Below are 18,696 nucleotides of genomic sequence, written 5' to 3' on the forward strand. Positions count from 1 at the left end.
AAAAGATGTTAATATTTTGCTTCTGTTCTTGGATTTTTGTCACAATGAAATACAATGAACATAATCTTCACAAAAGTTATTTACAAAAGTTATTGCCATTATAAATTACAATAACTTTTATTTAAGTATTAATTATTCAAAAAAATAAAAGCCATTTTTATTTGTAATATCAATACATCTAAGTCACGTAAATACAACACATATTGCATTATAAATGCTATAGGTGTCCCATTTGCGAAAGTTAAAACTATTGGCATTGTAAATTACAAAGTTATTAATTTCGCTATTTTCAAAACCACATAAATAAAAAAAATTGTCAATTACAATACCAATAGCTCAAACTTTCCTAATGCGAGACCTATTGCATTGCAAATGCTTGTTTTGGTAATATTACTGTGTTGGAGTCTTGTTTCCTGGTGTCACCAGGGTCATCCTTTAGTCCATGATATGACCGCCATTTACCCAAACTTTCAGATTTCATGGGGCATCCTCTGCTGTCATAAACTACTCTCTCTGCCTCCTTGCATCTGTTCATTACGCCCCCTCCCCGACATGCTTGACAATCGACAATTGCAAGGCATTGTTAACATGCTTTGAGTTCAGATGTAGGTAAATTGGAGCCATAACCACACACCCAGACAGGCAAATGCAGTAACCAGAAGCAGATATCTTCTAGTAAATGTAAATGTAAATGTACAGGAATTTATATAGCGCAAATCACCGAGCGGTTTCTAAGCGCTTGCTTAGGGAACCCGTCCTGGTATTCCCCTGTGAGATAACCCCGGCAGGGTATCCACAAGGTGAAAGCCAGGCATCCCGCCGCGAGGGGCCGTTGTGGAGATTAAGCAAGCTATTGCCCAGAGTCGCAGTGTGTGAACCCGTGAATTGAGTAGGCACCGGAGCGAGAATTGTCGAGTCCATGGACATTTTAGGACTCAAGACCCTGCCGAGCCGGGAATTGAACCCTGGTTCCAGGCTGACCTCTGCTTTCAGGTCTGCCTCCTCTAACCAGTGAGCCACACTGCTCCACTGAAGCTCAATTGGATATCTTTGAGACGTGAAGGTGTCATAACAGAAACTGGCACAACAAAAGGTTCTGATTATTTACATTTGTTTGTGGACATGGATCGAGGTATGTTTGATCTGTACTTTTCAAATGTTCCTCCGATTCCAGAGACCTGTTGTGTGGTCAAGGATTTGTTTGACTTAAGGAAGTTGTACCTTAATCCAGGTTTTCTGTAGTGCTTCATCACTGGTTCTAATGAGCGTAGTAAACTTGAAAAAGTTTTTCTTAGGGCAGTAGCTAAGTCTGGTACCAGCTTCCCAGCATCTAAGTGTTGTGACTCTCTCAGGTGATAGGAAGCACACTTCTCGAAGCAAGTGTTTTGGTGTAGACCGAAGCTTTCCTTGGTAGCTTCATCCAAGTCCTTCTGAATATTCTAGACCGGTTTTTCAAAATAAAATGATTTTTTTCTTTCAAAATGCCTGATGGTAGAATATTGCCAAGACGTTTCTACCTCTGTTTAGTGCACCTAGATCTTCCTGCATGGCTAATTTGACCTTTAGCAAAGTGGCACTTTCTCCGGTGGGACCCTCATTACAAATTCATACAAAGATGCTGATCCCTGTGCAAATAGGATTTTGTACAGGCATCAGAATTATGATTTGCCTCATTATTAGCATGCCCTCTCACTTTTACACCCATAGATTTTGGCAGATATGTGCTGAAATGTATCTAGGAGCAATGGGAAATTCAGAAAAATTGTGAATCCAGTGCAATTCAGTGTGTTAAAAACCGATAAAGCATGTTATACACATGCCCACTAGCATTATGCAGCAGGGGAGGGTAAAATTATGTGACAGAATTAAGTAAATTATGCAGCAAGAATAAAGCAAATTATGAGGCACATTTTTGATATTGGTTATTTTGTCATTTTTAAACTTGTGAAGACTGGGTATTAGTTTCACCTCATTAGTACCTGTTTAACACCCAAATATGGCAATTAGCTTCAGAACGGTGACCAGTCAGCCTTTTAAAAAGGCCTTACACTGCGTGGCAACATGTCTCTGTATTTGTAGTCATTTTTAGGGCTCGCCTGCTGTGCGCATGAGCACAGCTGGAAGCTCTATAGGGGCTTATCCAGTGTTTAACCACCACTGGCGATTCCTTTCAGTGCATGTGCTTTTTAGGTCATTGCGCAAGCGCAAGCCCTAAAAAGCGCGTGCACAATGCCACCAGCCGCCTGCCTGCCTGCCTGCCTCGCATTACCACATCAAAGGCAGCCCTCCCAGCGCATTTGTCACCCCCTAATTATTCACAGCCTGCCGGCCGTACTTTCAGTTTCGTCTCCTAATCTTCCTGCCCCTTGCTGCAACAACTGTTTATGCTCTGCTTGAAAAGAAACATGGAATGCATGCTGTATCCTTTTCTGTAAAGATAAATGCCGCTCTGTCAGTAAAACCATTTTTTGAGTGAATCAGTGTGCCGTCTTTTGGGAACACATCTCCCCCAAAAATGTGCCTCAATAACTTAGGACCACGAATTCCATGCTTCTTAAGAGGGCTTTTCGGAGTTTTGGTTTAAGTACTGAGTGCACTGTGTAGTAGCTAGCTAAGGCGCAGTTATGTTGCCATGTGCTGTTGCCGTGCCCAGACAACATTCATATATATTTTCTTTCCTTTCTGCACACATTGTTGCGATTTATTTTGCCCTGTTACTTATCATTTTCTAAGCAGGCCTTTAAAATTCGTCATTCCTTAAAATATAGTGTAGCTTCGGTATTAATTAAACACCAACAGGTTTAACAAAACCTTCTCCCAATGCAGATGTTAACAAACAAACCTCTCTCATTTACGGTTCGTACTCTTTTCTTTTCTGTGATTTAGTTTTCCTTCCAGAATAACGTCCTACATATTTTTCTGCATGTATCTGTTGGAACAGTAGCAAGCACTTGTCATAATTTATCCAGCATCGTTAAAGGATAGATTTTTTTTGTTTTGAGAGTTGTAATTTCCGTTAAGGCTCCCACCACACAGCTTCACCTACACAGCTCCACCGAGGCACCCACCACACAGCTCCACCGAGGCACCCACCACACAGCTCCACTGATGCACCCACCACACAGCTCCACCGACACAGCTCCACCGATGCACCCGCCACCCAACTCCACCTACACAGCTCCACCGATGCACCCACCACACAGCTCCACCGATGCACCCACCACACAGCTCCACCGATGCACCCACCACACAGCTCCACCAATGCACCCACCACACAGCTCCACTGATGCAACCACCACACAGCTCCACCGATGCAACCACCACACAGCTCCACTGATGCAACCACCACACAGCTCCACCGATGCAACCACCACACAGCTCTACCGAGGCACCCACCACACAGCTCCACCGAGGCACCTACCACACAGCTCCACCGAGGCACCCACCACACAGCTCCACCGAGGCACCCACCACACAGCTCCACCGAGGCACCCACCACACAGCTCCACCGATGCACCCACCATACAGCTCCAACTACACAGCTCCACCGATGCACCCACCACACAGCTCCACCGATGCACCCACCACACAGCTCCACCGATGCACCCACCACACAGCTCCACCGATGCACCCACCACACAGCTCCACCGATGCACCCACCAGCTCCACCGATGCACCCACCACACAGCTCCACCGATGCACCCACCACACAGCTCCACCTACACAGCTCCACCGATGCACCCACCACACAGCTCCACCGATGCACCCACCATACAGCTCCAACTACACAGCTCCACCGATGCACCCACCACACAGCTCCACCGATGCACCCACCACACAGCTCCACCTACACAGCTCCACCTACACAGCTCCAGCGATGCACCCACCACACAGCTCCACCTACCAGCTCCACCGATGCACCCTCCACCCAACTCCACCGATGCACCCACCACACAGCTCCACCGACACAGCTCCACCGATGCACCCACCACACAGCTCCACCTACACAGCTCCACTGATGCACCCACCACACAGCTCCACTGATGCACCCACCACACAGTTCCACCGACACAGCTCCAGCGATGCACCCACCACACAGCTCCACCTACACAGCTCCAGCGATGCACCCACCACCACACAGCTCCACCTACCAGCTCCACCGATGCACCCTCCACCCAACTCCACCGATGCACCCACCACACAGCTCCACCGATGCACCCACCACACAGCTCCACCTACACAGCTCCACCGATGCACCCTCCACCCAACTCCACCGATGCACCCACCGCACAGCTCCACCGACACAGCTCCACCGATACACCCACCACACAGCTCCACCTACACAGCTCCAGCGATGCACCCATCACACAGCTCCAGCGATGCAGCCACCACACAGCTCCACCGACACAGCTCCACCGATGCACCCACCACACAGCTCCGCCGATGCACCCACCACACAGCTCCGCCGATGCACCCACCACACAGCTCCGCCGAGGCACCCACCACACAGCTTCGCTGAGGCACCCACCACACAGCTCCGCTGAGGCACCCACCACACAACTCCGCTGAGGCACCCACCACACAGCTCCGCCGAGGCACCCACCACACAGCTCCGCCGAGGCACCCACCACACAGCTCCACCGATGCACCCACCATACAGCTCCAACTACACAGCTCCACCGATGCACCCACCACACAGCTCCACCGAGGCACCCACCACACAGCTCCACCGAGGCACCCACCACACAGCTCCACCGAGGCACCCACCACACAGCTCCACCGATGCACCCACCACACAGCTCCACCGATGCACCCACCACACAGCTCCACCGATGCACCCACCACACAGCTCCACCTACACAGCTCCACCGATGCACCCACCACACAGCTCCACCGATGCACCCACCATACAGCTCCAACTACACCGCTCCACCGATGCACCCACCACACAGCTCCACCGATGCACCCACCACACAGCTCCACCTACACAGCTCCACCTACACAGCTCCAGCGATGCACCCACCACACAGCTCCACCTACCAGCTCCACCGATGCACCCTCCACCCAACTCCACCGATGCACCCACCACACAGCTCCACCGACACAGCTCCACCGATGCACCCACCACACAGCTCCACCTACACAGCTCCACTGATGCACCCACCACACAGCTCCACTGATGCACCCACCACACAGTTCCACCGACACAGCTCCAGCGATGCACCCACCACACAGCTCCACCTACACAGCTCCAGCGATGCACCCACCACACAGCTCCACCTACCAGCTCCACCGATGCACCCTCCACCCAACTCCACCGATGCACCCACCACACAGCTCCACCGATGCACCCACCACACAGCTCCACCTACACAGCTCCACCGATGCACCCTCCACCCAACTCCACCGATGCACCCTCCACCCAACTCCACCGATGCACCCACCGCACAGCTCCACCGACACAGCTCCACCGATACACCCACCACATAGCTCCACCTACACAGCTCCAGCGATGCACCCATCACACAGCTCCAGCGATGCAGCCACCACACAGCTCCACCGACACAGCTCCACCGATGCACCCACCACACAGCTCCGCCGATGCACCCACCACACAGCTCCGCCGATGCACCCACCACACAGCTCCGCCGAGGCACCCACCACACAGCTTCGCTGAGGCACCCACCACACAGCTTCGCTGAGGCACCCACCACACAGCTCCGCCGAGGCACCCACCACACAGCTCCGCCGAGGCACCCACCACACAGCTCCGCCGAGGCACCCACCACACAGCTCTGCCGATGCTCCAACTAAGCTCCACCAATGCACCCACCACACAGCTCCACCAATGCACCCACCACACAGCTTCACCAATGCACCCACCACACAGCTCAGCCGTGGCACCCACCACACAGCTCCGCCGTGGCACCCACCATACAGCTCCACCGATGCTCCAACTAAGCTCCACCAATGCACCCACCAAACAGCTACACCGATGCACAGACCACTCAGCGCAACCACAGCATCACTGGTTCAAATATGTTCTTTCAATTTTTCAAGCTTTCATGCTTTATTACAAATCACAAAAAGATGTTAATATTTCACTTCTGTTCTTGGATTTTCGTCACAATAAAAAACACTGAACATAATCTTCACAAATGTTATTTACAAAAGTTTAAGCTATTGCCATTACAAATTAAATACATTATTTAAGTATTAATTATTTAAAAAAATTAAAAGCCATTGTTATTTGTAATATCAATACATCTAAGTCACGTAAATACAAAACATGTTGCATTGCAAATGCTATAGGTGTCACATTTGCGAAAGTTATAACTATTGGCATTGTAAATGATAAAGCTATTAATTTAGCTATTTTAAAAAAAACACATAAATAAAAATAATTCATTTATAACACCAATAGCTCAAACTTTCCTAATGCGAGCCCTATTGCATTTCCAATGCTTGTTTAACTGTGTGAGCTAGAAACTATTGTTTTTTATTAAAATCTGCAGATTATGCGGCAGATGATGGATTATGTAGCAAATTTACAATTATGTGAAAAATGTGGCTGCTGCACAATCTCATAATTCCAGTGGCCATGGTTCTACCTCTTTTTCATATTGGCAGTTAATTAGGAGGTGCTTACTACACCCTGTAAACACCCTACCCTGGGATAATGATCTTTACAGTGTGGTAAATAACCTGAAACCATTACACATAGCTTGTAATTGAGGCCTAGGTAGAGATAACATCTCTTCAATTCTACGAACGCATGCCTGAGTATTTATACTCAAATTTCAGTTGCGTACGCCGAATACTTAGTTGGTTAATAGGCTGGCAATTATTGTAATCCAAGCTCTTGTAATTATGATTAGAATCTGAATAGTATTATTATTCATTTTTAAATAACTGCTATTTTTAGGGACCAATAGCTCACATCTTTATATATTTGAATACAATTTCCACACTGTGGTGCATTTCAGCGGTCTTCCAGATTGCTGTGGTAAACTATGAAAAAGATTGAATAAATGAATAACGTGCTAATTCGATGACTAGACATTTAGTGGACACTAAATGTTTCCTGGCTCTTCTAGTTCCGTGGGGTCTTGGAGTGTTCAGTGTAAATCCAGGAAGATTTAGCTCTATTTCTTGTCCATCTACCATAAGCTTTCTAAATGATCCCAACTTCCATAGTCCTTGGTTATTCAGAAAATGTGGCAAGGAGCTGACCTTACAGGACATGCATTTGACACCCCGATTCAACCCCTTACGTGCGGGGCGTATTCCCCGCCTGTGCTGACTCCACCTTGCGCGGGCGGAGTCATGACGGAACGGTTCCGTCATCAGCACAGCTCAACCGACGCTGATGACGGAACCGTTCTGTCATCAGCATGAAGGGGTTAAAGCATCAAGTCCATCTGCCCGTGAATTCTGTTAAAAAATGCAGTGAATCCGGAAGATGTATCTAGTTCCTCTGGTTCTTTGAGAAGGCTTACTTTGGACGTATGTTTACAGTTACTGTTTAATTCCTCCTCTTAATTTGTATAAAGTGCTCTGCCACCGCAACATTAAGTCTGCGCTATGCAAAACCAAAAATAAATCTGAATGAATCTCTGCTGCTAATGTGGCAGGGAGGGTAGAGCAAGAAGGAGGATTTTTTTCTCCTTTGAATAGTCAAGTGAGAATAGCGGACTCAAGATGTATATGAAGGATGAATACATAGTTTTGTACTATTTTGAAGATTTTCCCAGGTGATATTTTTAGAGAAGGATTGAGTGTCTGGAAGTACCTGTATGTATCAATATTGAAGACGGGTATAGGATGATGCTGTTTAGCACGATTACATTTTTGACGAGCCATTATATCATATTATCTTTAATAGTGGTGTTCTTAAAGTGGGGGTTACTTGCCGCAGGAAATTTCCAGATCTGTGAGAATCCTATTATGATGTCGGATCCATTCAATGCTTGTTCAGAGGTCAATTTAAAAAGTACCTCTTTTACTACTGTCCCTTTTTATTTCAGATTTTGATGATGGGTTTTCTATGAAGCATGCAGCGACTGCACGTTTTCAACGCAACCACCGTCTTATCAGCGAGATCCTGAGTGAAAGTGTTGTGCCTGATGTCCGTTCTGTCGTCACCACAGCTAGAATGCAAGTCCTTAAACGTCAGGTTCAGTCCCTCATGGTTCATCAGGTAAATATGGTTTTCATTTCAGTAGAGAATTTTTGTAGCTGTGAGGTAGAGTGCTTGGACATATCTAAACATGTCGGCTGATTGTGCTATTGCAACATATAATCGAGCCTCCCACTCGAAAGAAGCAGAAAGGAATTTACCTTTTTGGAAACGTAAGTACTTCAGTTGAGTCCTAACATAGTTTTATTTGGGGAAAATCCAAATGATGACTCTCCAAGAAGTCAGTCCATCACTAGAGCAGGATCGCTTTCTGGCTACAGTCAACTAAGGATGCATACTATTCTATACCAATACATCTGGCTCGCAAATCATATCAACATTGTAATGTTAGGAATAGATTACCAGTTGAAAATGTTACCTTTTGGAATAACAGTTGCTTTAAGAGTATTCACAGAATGCCTGGCAGTCCTAGCAGCATACTAGATATGCAAAGACATTTACTTATACCCATTCCAAAAAGATTGACTGCTATAGTGATGTTGGGAAGGAAAAGTCCTCTGCCTGCCCTCAGTACCCAAATGTACTGATGACTGGATCCCTAATGCTTAGTTTTTTGTCATAGGCAAACACAGATTATGCATGGGCACCATGACATCTGCCTGCCTCAGAGATTGTGGTCTTGTTGAACCAGGAGGGGCGCCCAAAGCTCTCCTTGATAGTGGTGGTCTTCACCAAGGGTTAAGCACAAGTGTGGTGGTGGCAGCAAACTGTGTAGTGATCAGTAGGAGGAAGCAGGTCCTTTTTAATCTGCCTCACTTAAGTGAGGCCTACAGGCTCACTGATTTTTAAATTTAGCGGCTGTGTGCTTAACTCACCCTTAGCCTTAATCGGTGTGTTGTGAAGTGCTTAGCAACGCAGGAATGATGTCTCTGCGCTGGGTGTAAGTGTGTCTGGGAGGGATACAATACAGGGATAATTTAGTACTGTTCATTGCATGCATGGGAAATGCATGTACTGAGTTTGTGTGCACCTATGAGTGGTACAGGACATGAAAGTTACAGTGCTGTGCAGTGTGTGTTTGTTGAATACATGCACTGGGTGTGTGTGCACCTCTGGATGGGACAATACTTGAAGGGTCCTGGGTTCCATTGGAAGATTCAGGCCTGCATGGTGAAACATGGAGAGGAAGTAGAAGACCCCCCCCCCCCCCCCCCCCAACCCCTTCCGACAGAGGTTGGGCGAGCAGTTAGGCTTATCAGAAGGTTATGTGGATGGAGTTGTTGTAAACACAGTGGCAATAAATGAGACACACACTCAATGAATAAACCCATGACCAATTTATAAAAATAGTACTTTGGTATATTTTTTTACTAAGACCACAAAACTTTCGTAGAAGCAAGTACACTTTTAAATAAAAATACTTTTGAGTTTCAAAAGTGAACACTTAGTGCAATGTTCAGACTTTGCAATGTTAACTTAAAGGAGGAAAACAATAATGCGGTTTTGCAGGTTAGTACACAACTTACAGTTCCAGTCTTCAGGGTTGGAGGTCGGCAGAGGGCAAGGTACAGGTAAGCACAAATCACTGCACCACCAGCGGCCGGGTGCAGAGGTGAAATCTGGAGTCAGAGCCCAGTGTTAACCAATGGAGACTGGGTGCTTGAAGACATGCAGGTTGGTAAAATGGCTGCGGGGGTTCAAGCTTCAGAGGTTTAGGCAAGCACAGGAGGGCCACAAGGCAGCACCAAACATACACCACCAGAGGCACAGGGGCCGCCGGGTGCAGGATGCAAATACGATGTCGGGCGCTCAGTGCAACAGCCTTCCGCTCTACCTCAGACAGGCAATATTGCTCCCCATCTTCGCAAGAAACCTCAAAACCTGGCTCTTCGACAGACCCCCTCCTTGATGGAATGGATCCTGCACCCTCCCTACCCCTAGCGCCTTGAGACCCTTACGGGTGAGTAGCCGCGCTTAAACTTCTGATTGGAGGAACTGGGTTTTGGAAACTGGCTGCAGGCGTTGAACTGGATGCTGCACGAAGAACAGCAGAGGTTAGTTGGGAGGCTGTGAGTTGCAGGGACACAGTCTGTCCAGCTCTCCAAGGCCCAGGAGCTTCGGGTGCAGAGGTGCCCTTTGACATGTGGTTTCTCTTACCGGAGCCAGTTGGGGGAGCGTTCACATTTACACTAAAGGTGTCATCGTGGTGTCCAGGAGGGCGCATCCAACGCTGGACTTGGACTCCGGTTTGCTGGGGAACCTTTTCAGGAGCAGTGGGACACCTGGCCTCTGGCTGGAGGTTGTTGAGGGCAAAGTGGTCCAGGATCACGGTTCTAGAGGACACCAGAGTCCTTTGTCTTGGTTTCTTGGGCACATATCTGCTGTCTTCGGTAGATCTGTTTTTTTGAAGGCAGGCAGTCAGTCCTCCCAGGGGTTCTGGAGGTCGCTGGCTGGAGGACAGGCATGATTTTCCTTGCAGGATCTGTGCAGACAGGCCGGTAGGGCTGGGGCCAAGTCAGTTGGTTTTGTCTTCATCCTCTTCTTAGGTCGGCAGGAACAGGTTTTAGGTCTGGGGGAGCCACTTAAATACTAGCATTAGGAGTGTTACAGGGGAGTAGCAGATAAGGACCAATCGCTTCCTTACCTGGGTTGGCTACATCCACTATTATTCCACCCTCCTGTGGGAGGGAGAGCATAGCCCTAGCTCTGATTGGATAAGTCCCACAATGTTCAAGTAAGTCGCCACTGAAAACTGTTCTTTGTTTCGCCTCCTGCACCTGAGGGGTGGAGTTGACGAAGGGGGGGCTCACCTCCTATTTTTCTTAGTTTTCTTGCTGGTTCTCCCGTCAAAAGTGGGGGTTTGAACCGGGGGCTGCCATCTGCTAGCAGCAGAGGCTGGGGTCGCATTACAAAGACCGCAGGATTTTTAAGCTTCTCTCTCGAGCACTGTGCCCATCCTGGGGGAGAGGTTTTGTGACACCTCCGCCCAGGCGGTGCTTTGTTTCTAGCTAGCGAGAGCAGAGGCTCTCGACCCAGAGGTCCAGAAACATAACTGCTCGGACCACACATACCCTCACCGGCAAATGCTGAAGGGATACTTGACCCAGTTCCTCAGAATGCATAGTAAATATGGACACGGGACATCTGGAGTAAAACTCCTCAACCCTCGCGTTGGGCCAGTAACCGCTGCTTGCCCTGTGACACTCTGAGAGGGTTTTTACAACGTGAAGTAAGTATTCAGCATTTTGTCAAGATAATGCACCAATTGGGGTTCACTGCCAATCTGAAAAAAATCCTAATTCCAACAAAGAAAATGATCTTATCTAGGTAGCAGATCTAAATAAAGATATAGGATTTGTGAATCCAGTTCAAAATAGAATGTTTGTCTTACAAAGTCAAATCCACCTTTACCAGCTGTTTCTCTCTGACCGAGGACCGTGGTAAAACTGCTTGTAATGATTTACCTCACCCGAAATGCTCGGCTACATGTGTGATCTGTGACAGTGTCAAGTCAAATGATCTTTATTCGGATTGTAAAAACATCCATAAAAGTACAACATAAAATTCATCAGCAATATAAAACACAGATTCCGTCCCACATGTCCGAACACATATCCACATACAATTTAATCATGTGCAAAAATACAATTCTTAGTGCAAAGATATGCATTGTGCAATAAGCAGAAGTGCAAAGAATACGCATAGTGCAAATGTTTCAGTCTATTAGCAGAGAAGCACGTGATCGAACAGCTGCTTTAAGAAAGCTGCTTACTCTGAAGATGGCTTCATCAGTTTTTAACATTAAAATATCGTTAAAAGCTAGATTAAAATCAGTCAGAGCATTTTTTCTACAATACGGCATTATAAAGTGCAAAGTGTGCAATCTGTAAAAACCACAAAAGAAAATGAAATGGAGCAAACTTTGTGTACCACCGAGATTACAAGGACATTTTATACTTTCCACACTTTTGTTAAAACCCAGCGGAAAACAAAGTAAATTTATAATGCTTTTTTTTTTTTTTTTATTTATTTTTGATAAAGATGGTACATAGATGGACACATTTCAGCAATTATTACATACATGATAAGAATTTGATTAATATTTGATATATTTACATACATTTTTAATTACATCTTGTTAGCGGGAACGAGAAAAATAAATCGATAAATAGGGTTAGAAATCAGTTTCAATTAATTGGAGACGAACAAAATTTTTTATCCATTTCTATCTATTCTCCAATTAGTTACAGGAGCCCATAGGCGAATACCCTCCTTACGCTGCCTCATGCCTTTATATTCATAGAGGCAGGATTCTATGTTATGAATTCCTAGAAATCTCGAGAGCCACATCTGAAAGGATGGAGGGTTCGTATCTTTCCACGCCGCAGAAATTAAAATTCTAAGTACTGCAACAGATAAAAACATTAGATCTCTTTCCGCCTCGCTTAAACACAACTTAGAGTCTGTACCCAGTAAAATTAAGCTAGGGGATAAGTCGATGGACTGACCTAGCAGCCCCTCCATAAATTTAATTATTTCTTTTTTAACATTTTCCAACTGATTGCAGGAAGAAAACATATGTATAATGTCAGCATGACTTTCATTACATCTGGGACAATTATCATTCTCGCTTAGACCCCAGGCGAATATCTTCGCGGGTGTATGGTAAAGATTAAAAATAGTCTTGTAGTGTTGTGCGCGAAGGTTTGATGCCCGGAATATTTTTTTATTCAATACAAGCGCAAGATCCAGATCGACATCAGAATCTCCTAATTTTGTCGCCCAGTTAGACTCAACCTTCTCAATATCATCCGGGATTTGGTCCAATAAGCAATTATATAAAATCTTAATCTTCCTACAGCCTCTATTTAATAACTCAATCAGTGGAAAATCCGCTGTATGTGAAGTCTGTGGCCTGACTGCCTTAATTGCCCTGGTAACTTGACCATACACCAGCCATTGACTGTCTGGAATACCAAATCTTTCCTGCAGCATTTCGAACCCCAGAATTTCACCTTCTTCCATTAAATCTCCCAAGGATCTAAGCCCCAGCCTTTTCCACATCAGCAAATTATTATCATTTTTTAGTTGAGGAAAGAGAGATGAATTATACAGTTGCAAAAAGGAGTTGATTTTCGGGATATTAAACATTTTCATAATTGCTTTCCATACCTTCCATGCGCCAATCAGTGTCTTCAATCTTGTTTTTTTATAGAAGCTTCGTTCCAATTCACACTGAAATACATTTACAGTCTTTTCACCCAATAACATCCTATATATCTGGGGCGGACATCGTTGATCTACAAACCCAGGTGTTATATCAGGTACAGATGTAGATTGAAATAGAGTAGTCATTTGGGTTAGCAAGCAGGCCCAATGATATAACTTTAGATTCGGCAATCCCATCCCACCCCTTTCTCTGGGGAGTGCCATTAAGTTTGTAGATCGCCTTACCCTTCCATATTGCCATACAAATCTGATAAACATAGATTCAAGATGTTTCATGATCCTGTCCTCTATTGCTAAAGGGATAGCCCGAAATAAGTAGAGAACTCTAGGGAACATAGACATTTTAACTGCATTTACCCTTCCTATTAATGAGAGGTGTAGCACATCTATTCTTTTTAATTCCTTCTCAATATCCTTAATAAGTGGCAGATAATTCTCACTTACAATTTTCTCAACATTGGCATTAATTTTAACCCCTAAATATACGGCAGAGTCGACGAATCTATAGTCAGTTTTGGCTATATTTTTAGAGCAAATAACCTGCGTTTTTGTTTCATTTAGAAGATAGCCTGACTCTTCACCAAACAGTTTAGCCATCTGAATTAGAATAGGAAGAGTTTGTTGTGGATTATTTGTTAACACTGCAAGATCGTCAGCGTAGGCCAGTATTTTACTTGAATAACCATTGCATATCACTGGAGCTATCTCTGGGCAGTCAAGAATACACTGTATAAGGGGGTCAATATACAGCGCGAATAGAATAGGGGAACAGGGACAGCCTTGCTGAGTCCCTCTTTTTATATGTATAACCCCTGATTTCTCGCCCATTGCTGTTACCTTAGCTGTTGGTTCTACATACATGGCTTTAAGGGCCCCTATAATATTGGGACCAAATCCCCTCGCCTCTAAAATAGCCCAGAGAAAGCTCCAGTCCACACGATCAAACGCCTTCTCTGCGTCGAGCAGGATCATAGCGACATCCCCCCCCATGGCAGCCTGGGCATCAAACAAAGATATTGCCCTACAGGTATGATCCGTTGTACCCCGACCGGGGACACACCCATGCTGCCATGGGGATACTAGACCGCCAATGACCCTGCCCAACCTCTTTGCCAAAATTTTAGAATAAAGCTTAGTATCGGAATTTATTAATGAAATGGGTCGGTAGGACCCCGCCTTTTCCGCTGGTTTCCCCTTTTTATGGAAGATTGCTATATTTGTTTCTTTCCAAGAGGAGGGTGTTGATCCTGTACACATAACCCCATTAAACAAATCTACCAGAAGCGGAGTGATTTCGGTTTCTATTGTTTTATAGACTTCTAAAGGTATCCCATCGGGACCTGAAGCTTTACCTGAGGCCAATTCCCGCAACGCAACTGTTACTTCTAATAATGTAATTTCTTCTTCCAATTTTTTTTTGACTGAGTCTTCTAAAAGTGGGCCCCGATCTCGTATTCCTTCCCCTGGTTTCTTAGTAGGTTCTTCCTGCTCATACAGCTGCTGATAAAATTTCTCAAATACTCTTAAAATGTCCTTACTTTCTGTATACCTGATCTCATCCTCTTCTATACATACAATAGTGTTTCTTGTTTTTTCCTGCCTTAACCTGAGGGCAAGTGCTTTCCCTGTCTGCTCACCGGTCTCATATCTTTTAACCCTATTTGATTGGTATTCTCCTGTGACTTTCATAGTTACTTCTTTCTGGAGTGCGGCTTTGATTGTCAGTAAAGCTTCCTGACTTGCAGTGGTATTAACCCCTTTGATTATATCAGTTGTGTGTTGCTCTTCTACTTTTACTAACTCTTTCATTAAACCCTCAATCTTATTTCTATCTTCCTTTCTTAATCTTGCTGAACAGCTAATAGTTTCACCCCTCAATGCTGCCTTAAAAGTTTCCCAGACTGTGTTTCTAGACGCACTGTACCTATTTGCTGCAAAGAATTGTGGGACCCAATTTTTCAGATGATCTATAAATCTTTTATCACTAAGGAGCTTTTTCTCAAAGGACCAGGAATTACTTTTTCTTTCCCTCTGACCTATACTATATGTAAGAATTAATGGGTTATGGTCAGACACCACTTTAGGAAGTTTAAGTATGTCAACTTTCGATAACTCAGAGGAGGAGATCAGGAAGTAATCTAATTTCGTGTATTTTTGGGCAGGATTAGAAAAATATGTGTATCCAAAATCCAAGGGGTTTTTGGCCCCCCATACATCGAGCAACCCATGAGAGCTCAGAAGAGATCGAATAGATTGAAAGACCTTGGGTTTCCGACCTGCATATGGTTCATATCCGACCCAATCAGCCGAAATATTAAAATCCCCAGCTATTATCAACGGTGTAGCCCAACCCACAAGTTCAGCTTCTAAAAAGTCAAATATTTCCGGCTCATCTTGGTTGGAGCCGTACACCACACATAACGAGAAACCGAGGTCTAAGTCAGCAATTACCCATCTCCCATTGCTATCCGCCTTCACTTTCCTTGCTTTACCTAGGGAACCTCGAATTAGTATAGCTACACCTCGGATTGTAGACGTCTGTGTAGAGCAAGCTATTAACTCAAAGCCACCCAGTGAAAGTAGATTGCGTTTTGACCATGGGAGATGGGTTTCTTGTATACAGATAATATCGATCCTTTCATGCCTTACTAAGAATGCAAGTCTCTGCCTCTTTCTCCAATCATTCAGTCCTCCCGCATTAATAGTGCAAATTCTAATGCTTGCCATTTAATTGTTTATATATCTCATCACTCCAATCCTTAATCATGTTATTGTCCTTCTCAACAATTCTTTGTCCAAAATTGTACCACTTTCCTTTTTTCTCGTTTTTCCACCCTTCCACCATCCAATCCCACCCCTCAACCCTATTTCCCTGTATGTCTAACCTATCCGGCCTTCCCCCCTCCCCTTTCCCCCCCCCCTCCCACCACCATCTTTGAAGGTTACCTGGGCCTGTCTGGACCAGGGGTGCGACATCGGCGCAAGCGGGCTCTGCGAGCTAGGCTAGTTTGTTAGTATAAGTAGTATGCTTATCTTTTATAGTTGACCCTAAGCCTACATTTCCTAATAATTTTCAGACTTAATTTCCTTAAACCATTCTGCCATTCCACTACAAGTCCACGCTTCCCCAACATATACCTTCTACTTGATACAAATTGCAATAGTTAATTCATCTTATATATTCCCTTTACTGCAAGTCTTTAGATCTGATTTGGATTATTTCCCTGGATTTCGAGAAGCTGTCTCTGAGATTTCTCGAAGATAGTCTTCCGCCTGTACTTCGCTGTTAAAGCTTCTTGTGGCACCTTTGAATATAATTTTCAGGCGTGCCGGATTTTGCAAGAATACTTTTGCTCCAGCTTTTTCAAAAAATCCAAATAGCTGACGCATTTTCCATCTTCGCTCCACAGTGGCGTGTGCGAAGTCCGGTCTGACAAAAAATTTGAACCCCTTATGCTCTCTTTGGGTGGTAGGTCTTGCAAGGTCGTAGATTTTTTCCCGGAGAAGAAAGTTCCCAAAGCAAACCAGCATTGCCCTGGGATATTGATTTTGCTTGTTATGGTTTTTTGATGGCATTAGGGGGAAGCGATGGGCTCGCTGGACTTCCCTTTCCATATCCCAGGCTTCCAATTCCGGAAATGATGTTTTGAGTATGTTAACCATTGCCTCTCTAGCATCGCTTCCCTCAAAATTCTCCGGAATTCCAAGAAACCTTAAATTGTTCCTTCTGGATCTGTTGTCTTGATATTCCACTTTGGCCATGAGATCCCTTATTATTCCGTCTTGTTCTGTTTCCTTTTTTTGAAGCGTCACGACATCGGTTTCAAGATTCTCGGTACGAGTTTCCACCATGCCCATTCTCTCCGAAATCTCTGAGCAGATACGGCCCACTTTCTTCACAGCGCCTTGTAGTTTTTCAATGGCCATGCGGTTCTTTTGGCTGTCTTTTTTCACATCCTCATGGAGGTTCTTTATTGAGCTAAGCACCTGGCTCAGCGTGGGCTCCATAGTTTTTAGGTGTCTATCTTTATTTTCTTGTACATTCGGAGTTTGATGTGGTGTTTCTCCTGATGATTCAATCCTCGGGCTTCTTCTGGGGGGATTAGGTCTACTTTTGACATAGTCCGTATTATTTCCAGGATCTGTGGTTTCCTCATTCAATACATTTCGTTCTCTTTTGTGTTTTGACCTTTTTTTCCCCCCACTTCTTTTTTTCCTGATGTTGATTTTGCTAGATAATCTTGAGTCATTGGAGCCAGAGATCTCTAGAGATACGGCGCCCCTTCGAGCACTAGGACTTGATTCTCTTGAGTTGCTCAGTTGACTTGAATCACTAGAGATAGACATCCCTGTTTCGTATACCTCGGATTCGGAATCTTCATCCGAGAGAGAGCGATTAGCTGGGTGTGATTCTTTCCCCACTGGAAGATCTTGCGAATTGGGAGAATTAGGAAAAGGGATCAGGTCCTTCATTTCCTGGTTCACTTTTCTTTTATTAAATTGCTCCATTTGCTCTCTCTGATTTGATGTTGCTGCGTCTATCTCTATAGATGCCCTTGTCTCTTGCTGAGACACCTTTGAGTCAGCATTCCAAATTCCTTTGCCAGTGCCTATAGTTCCGCTTTCCTCCAAGTTGGTTGGGGGCATAAGTTGAACATCCTTGCAGCTTCCATTCTGCTCCTCAGAGTTCTTGTTCTGCATTTGGATCTGTATTTTTCCCCCATTATTTGGTGCATCGCTCTGGCAATCCTTATGCAGAGGGCTGAATATATTAGAGATTCTTGGTTGTGACGACTCAATTATGCCAGTATTTTTTGCAATTGCCTTTAAATTTTTAATAGTCTGTAATCTCTGCGCTTTCTTAACCATTAGTTCCAGTTTGGCATCTTCCTCTGTTTCGCCCCCTTTCTCCTTCTTGTTGCCAGCCTCTTTCTCTCTCTCCTTTCGTTTGGTTTTTTCTCCTTCTTTTTCTTTTTCCAGCTTTTTTTCCATATTTTTATCTTTAATCTTTCCTTTTTCTTGAACCTCATTTCTTGCCAGGTCTTTTACCGGGTCTTTTGCCAGGTCTTTCTCCTTTGCTCTGGTTCCTCTGGTTTCAGGACCTTTATATATGTTAGTTGTATGTTGGGCAGGTGTCAGCACAGATTCTGCATTCTCAAGGTCTTGCAGGGTAGTTATCTCTCCCTGTAGAAGCTCACCTACTTCATCCCCCTTTTCTTTGTTAAGGGCGGAGTTATTTGCTGCCCCTGTTTGTATTTTCTGGCCTTTTTGCTCCTTTTGCAGGGTGAGCCCCTCCCTTCTGTCCTCCTTATCCTCCCTGTTCTCTC

At 45.1% G+C, this 18,696-nt stretch overlaps 1 protein-coding gene across 8 annotated transcripts in view; it reads left to right on the plus strand.

The window, feature by feature from the left end:
- SMARCE1 (SWI/SNF related BAF chromatin remodeling complex subunit E1) overlaps positions 1 to 18,696 on the plus strand; it is a 186,582-nt gene that overhangs the window by 33,183 nt on the left and 134,703 nt on the right. For all 8 annotated transcript variants that reach the window (XM_086924217.1, XM_086924214.1, XM_086924221.1 and 5 more), the window contains one exon: positions 8,028 to 8,200. In XM_086924217.1, the coding sequence (XP_086780343.1) occupies positions 8,028 to 8,200 (173 nt within the window). The remainder of the gene's footprint in view (positions 1 to 8,027; positions 8,201 to 18,696) is intronic.

The sequence above is a fragment of the Lissotriton vulgaris genome, chromosome 5 (genome assembly GCF_964263255.1).
Source record: "Lissotriton vulgaris chromosome 5, aLisVul1.2, whole genome shotgun sequence".
NCBI classification, from domain to species: Eukaryota; Metazoa; Chordata; class Amphibia; order Caudata; family Salamandridae; genus Lissotriton; species Lissotriton vulgaris.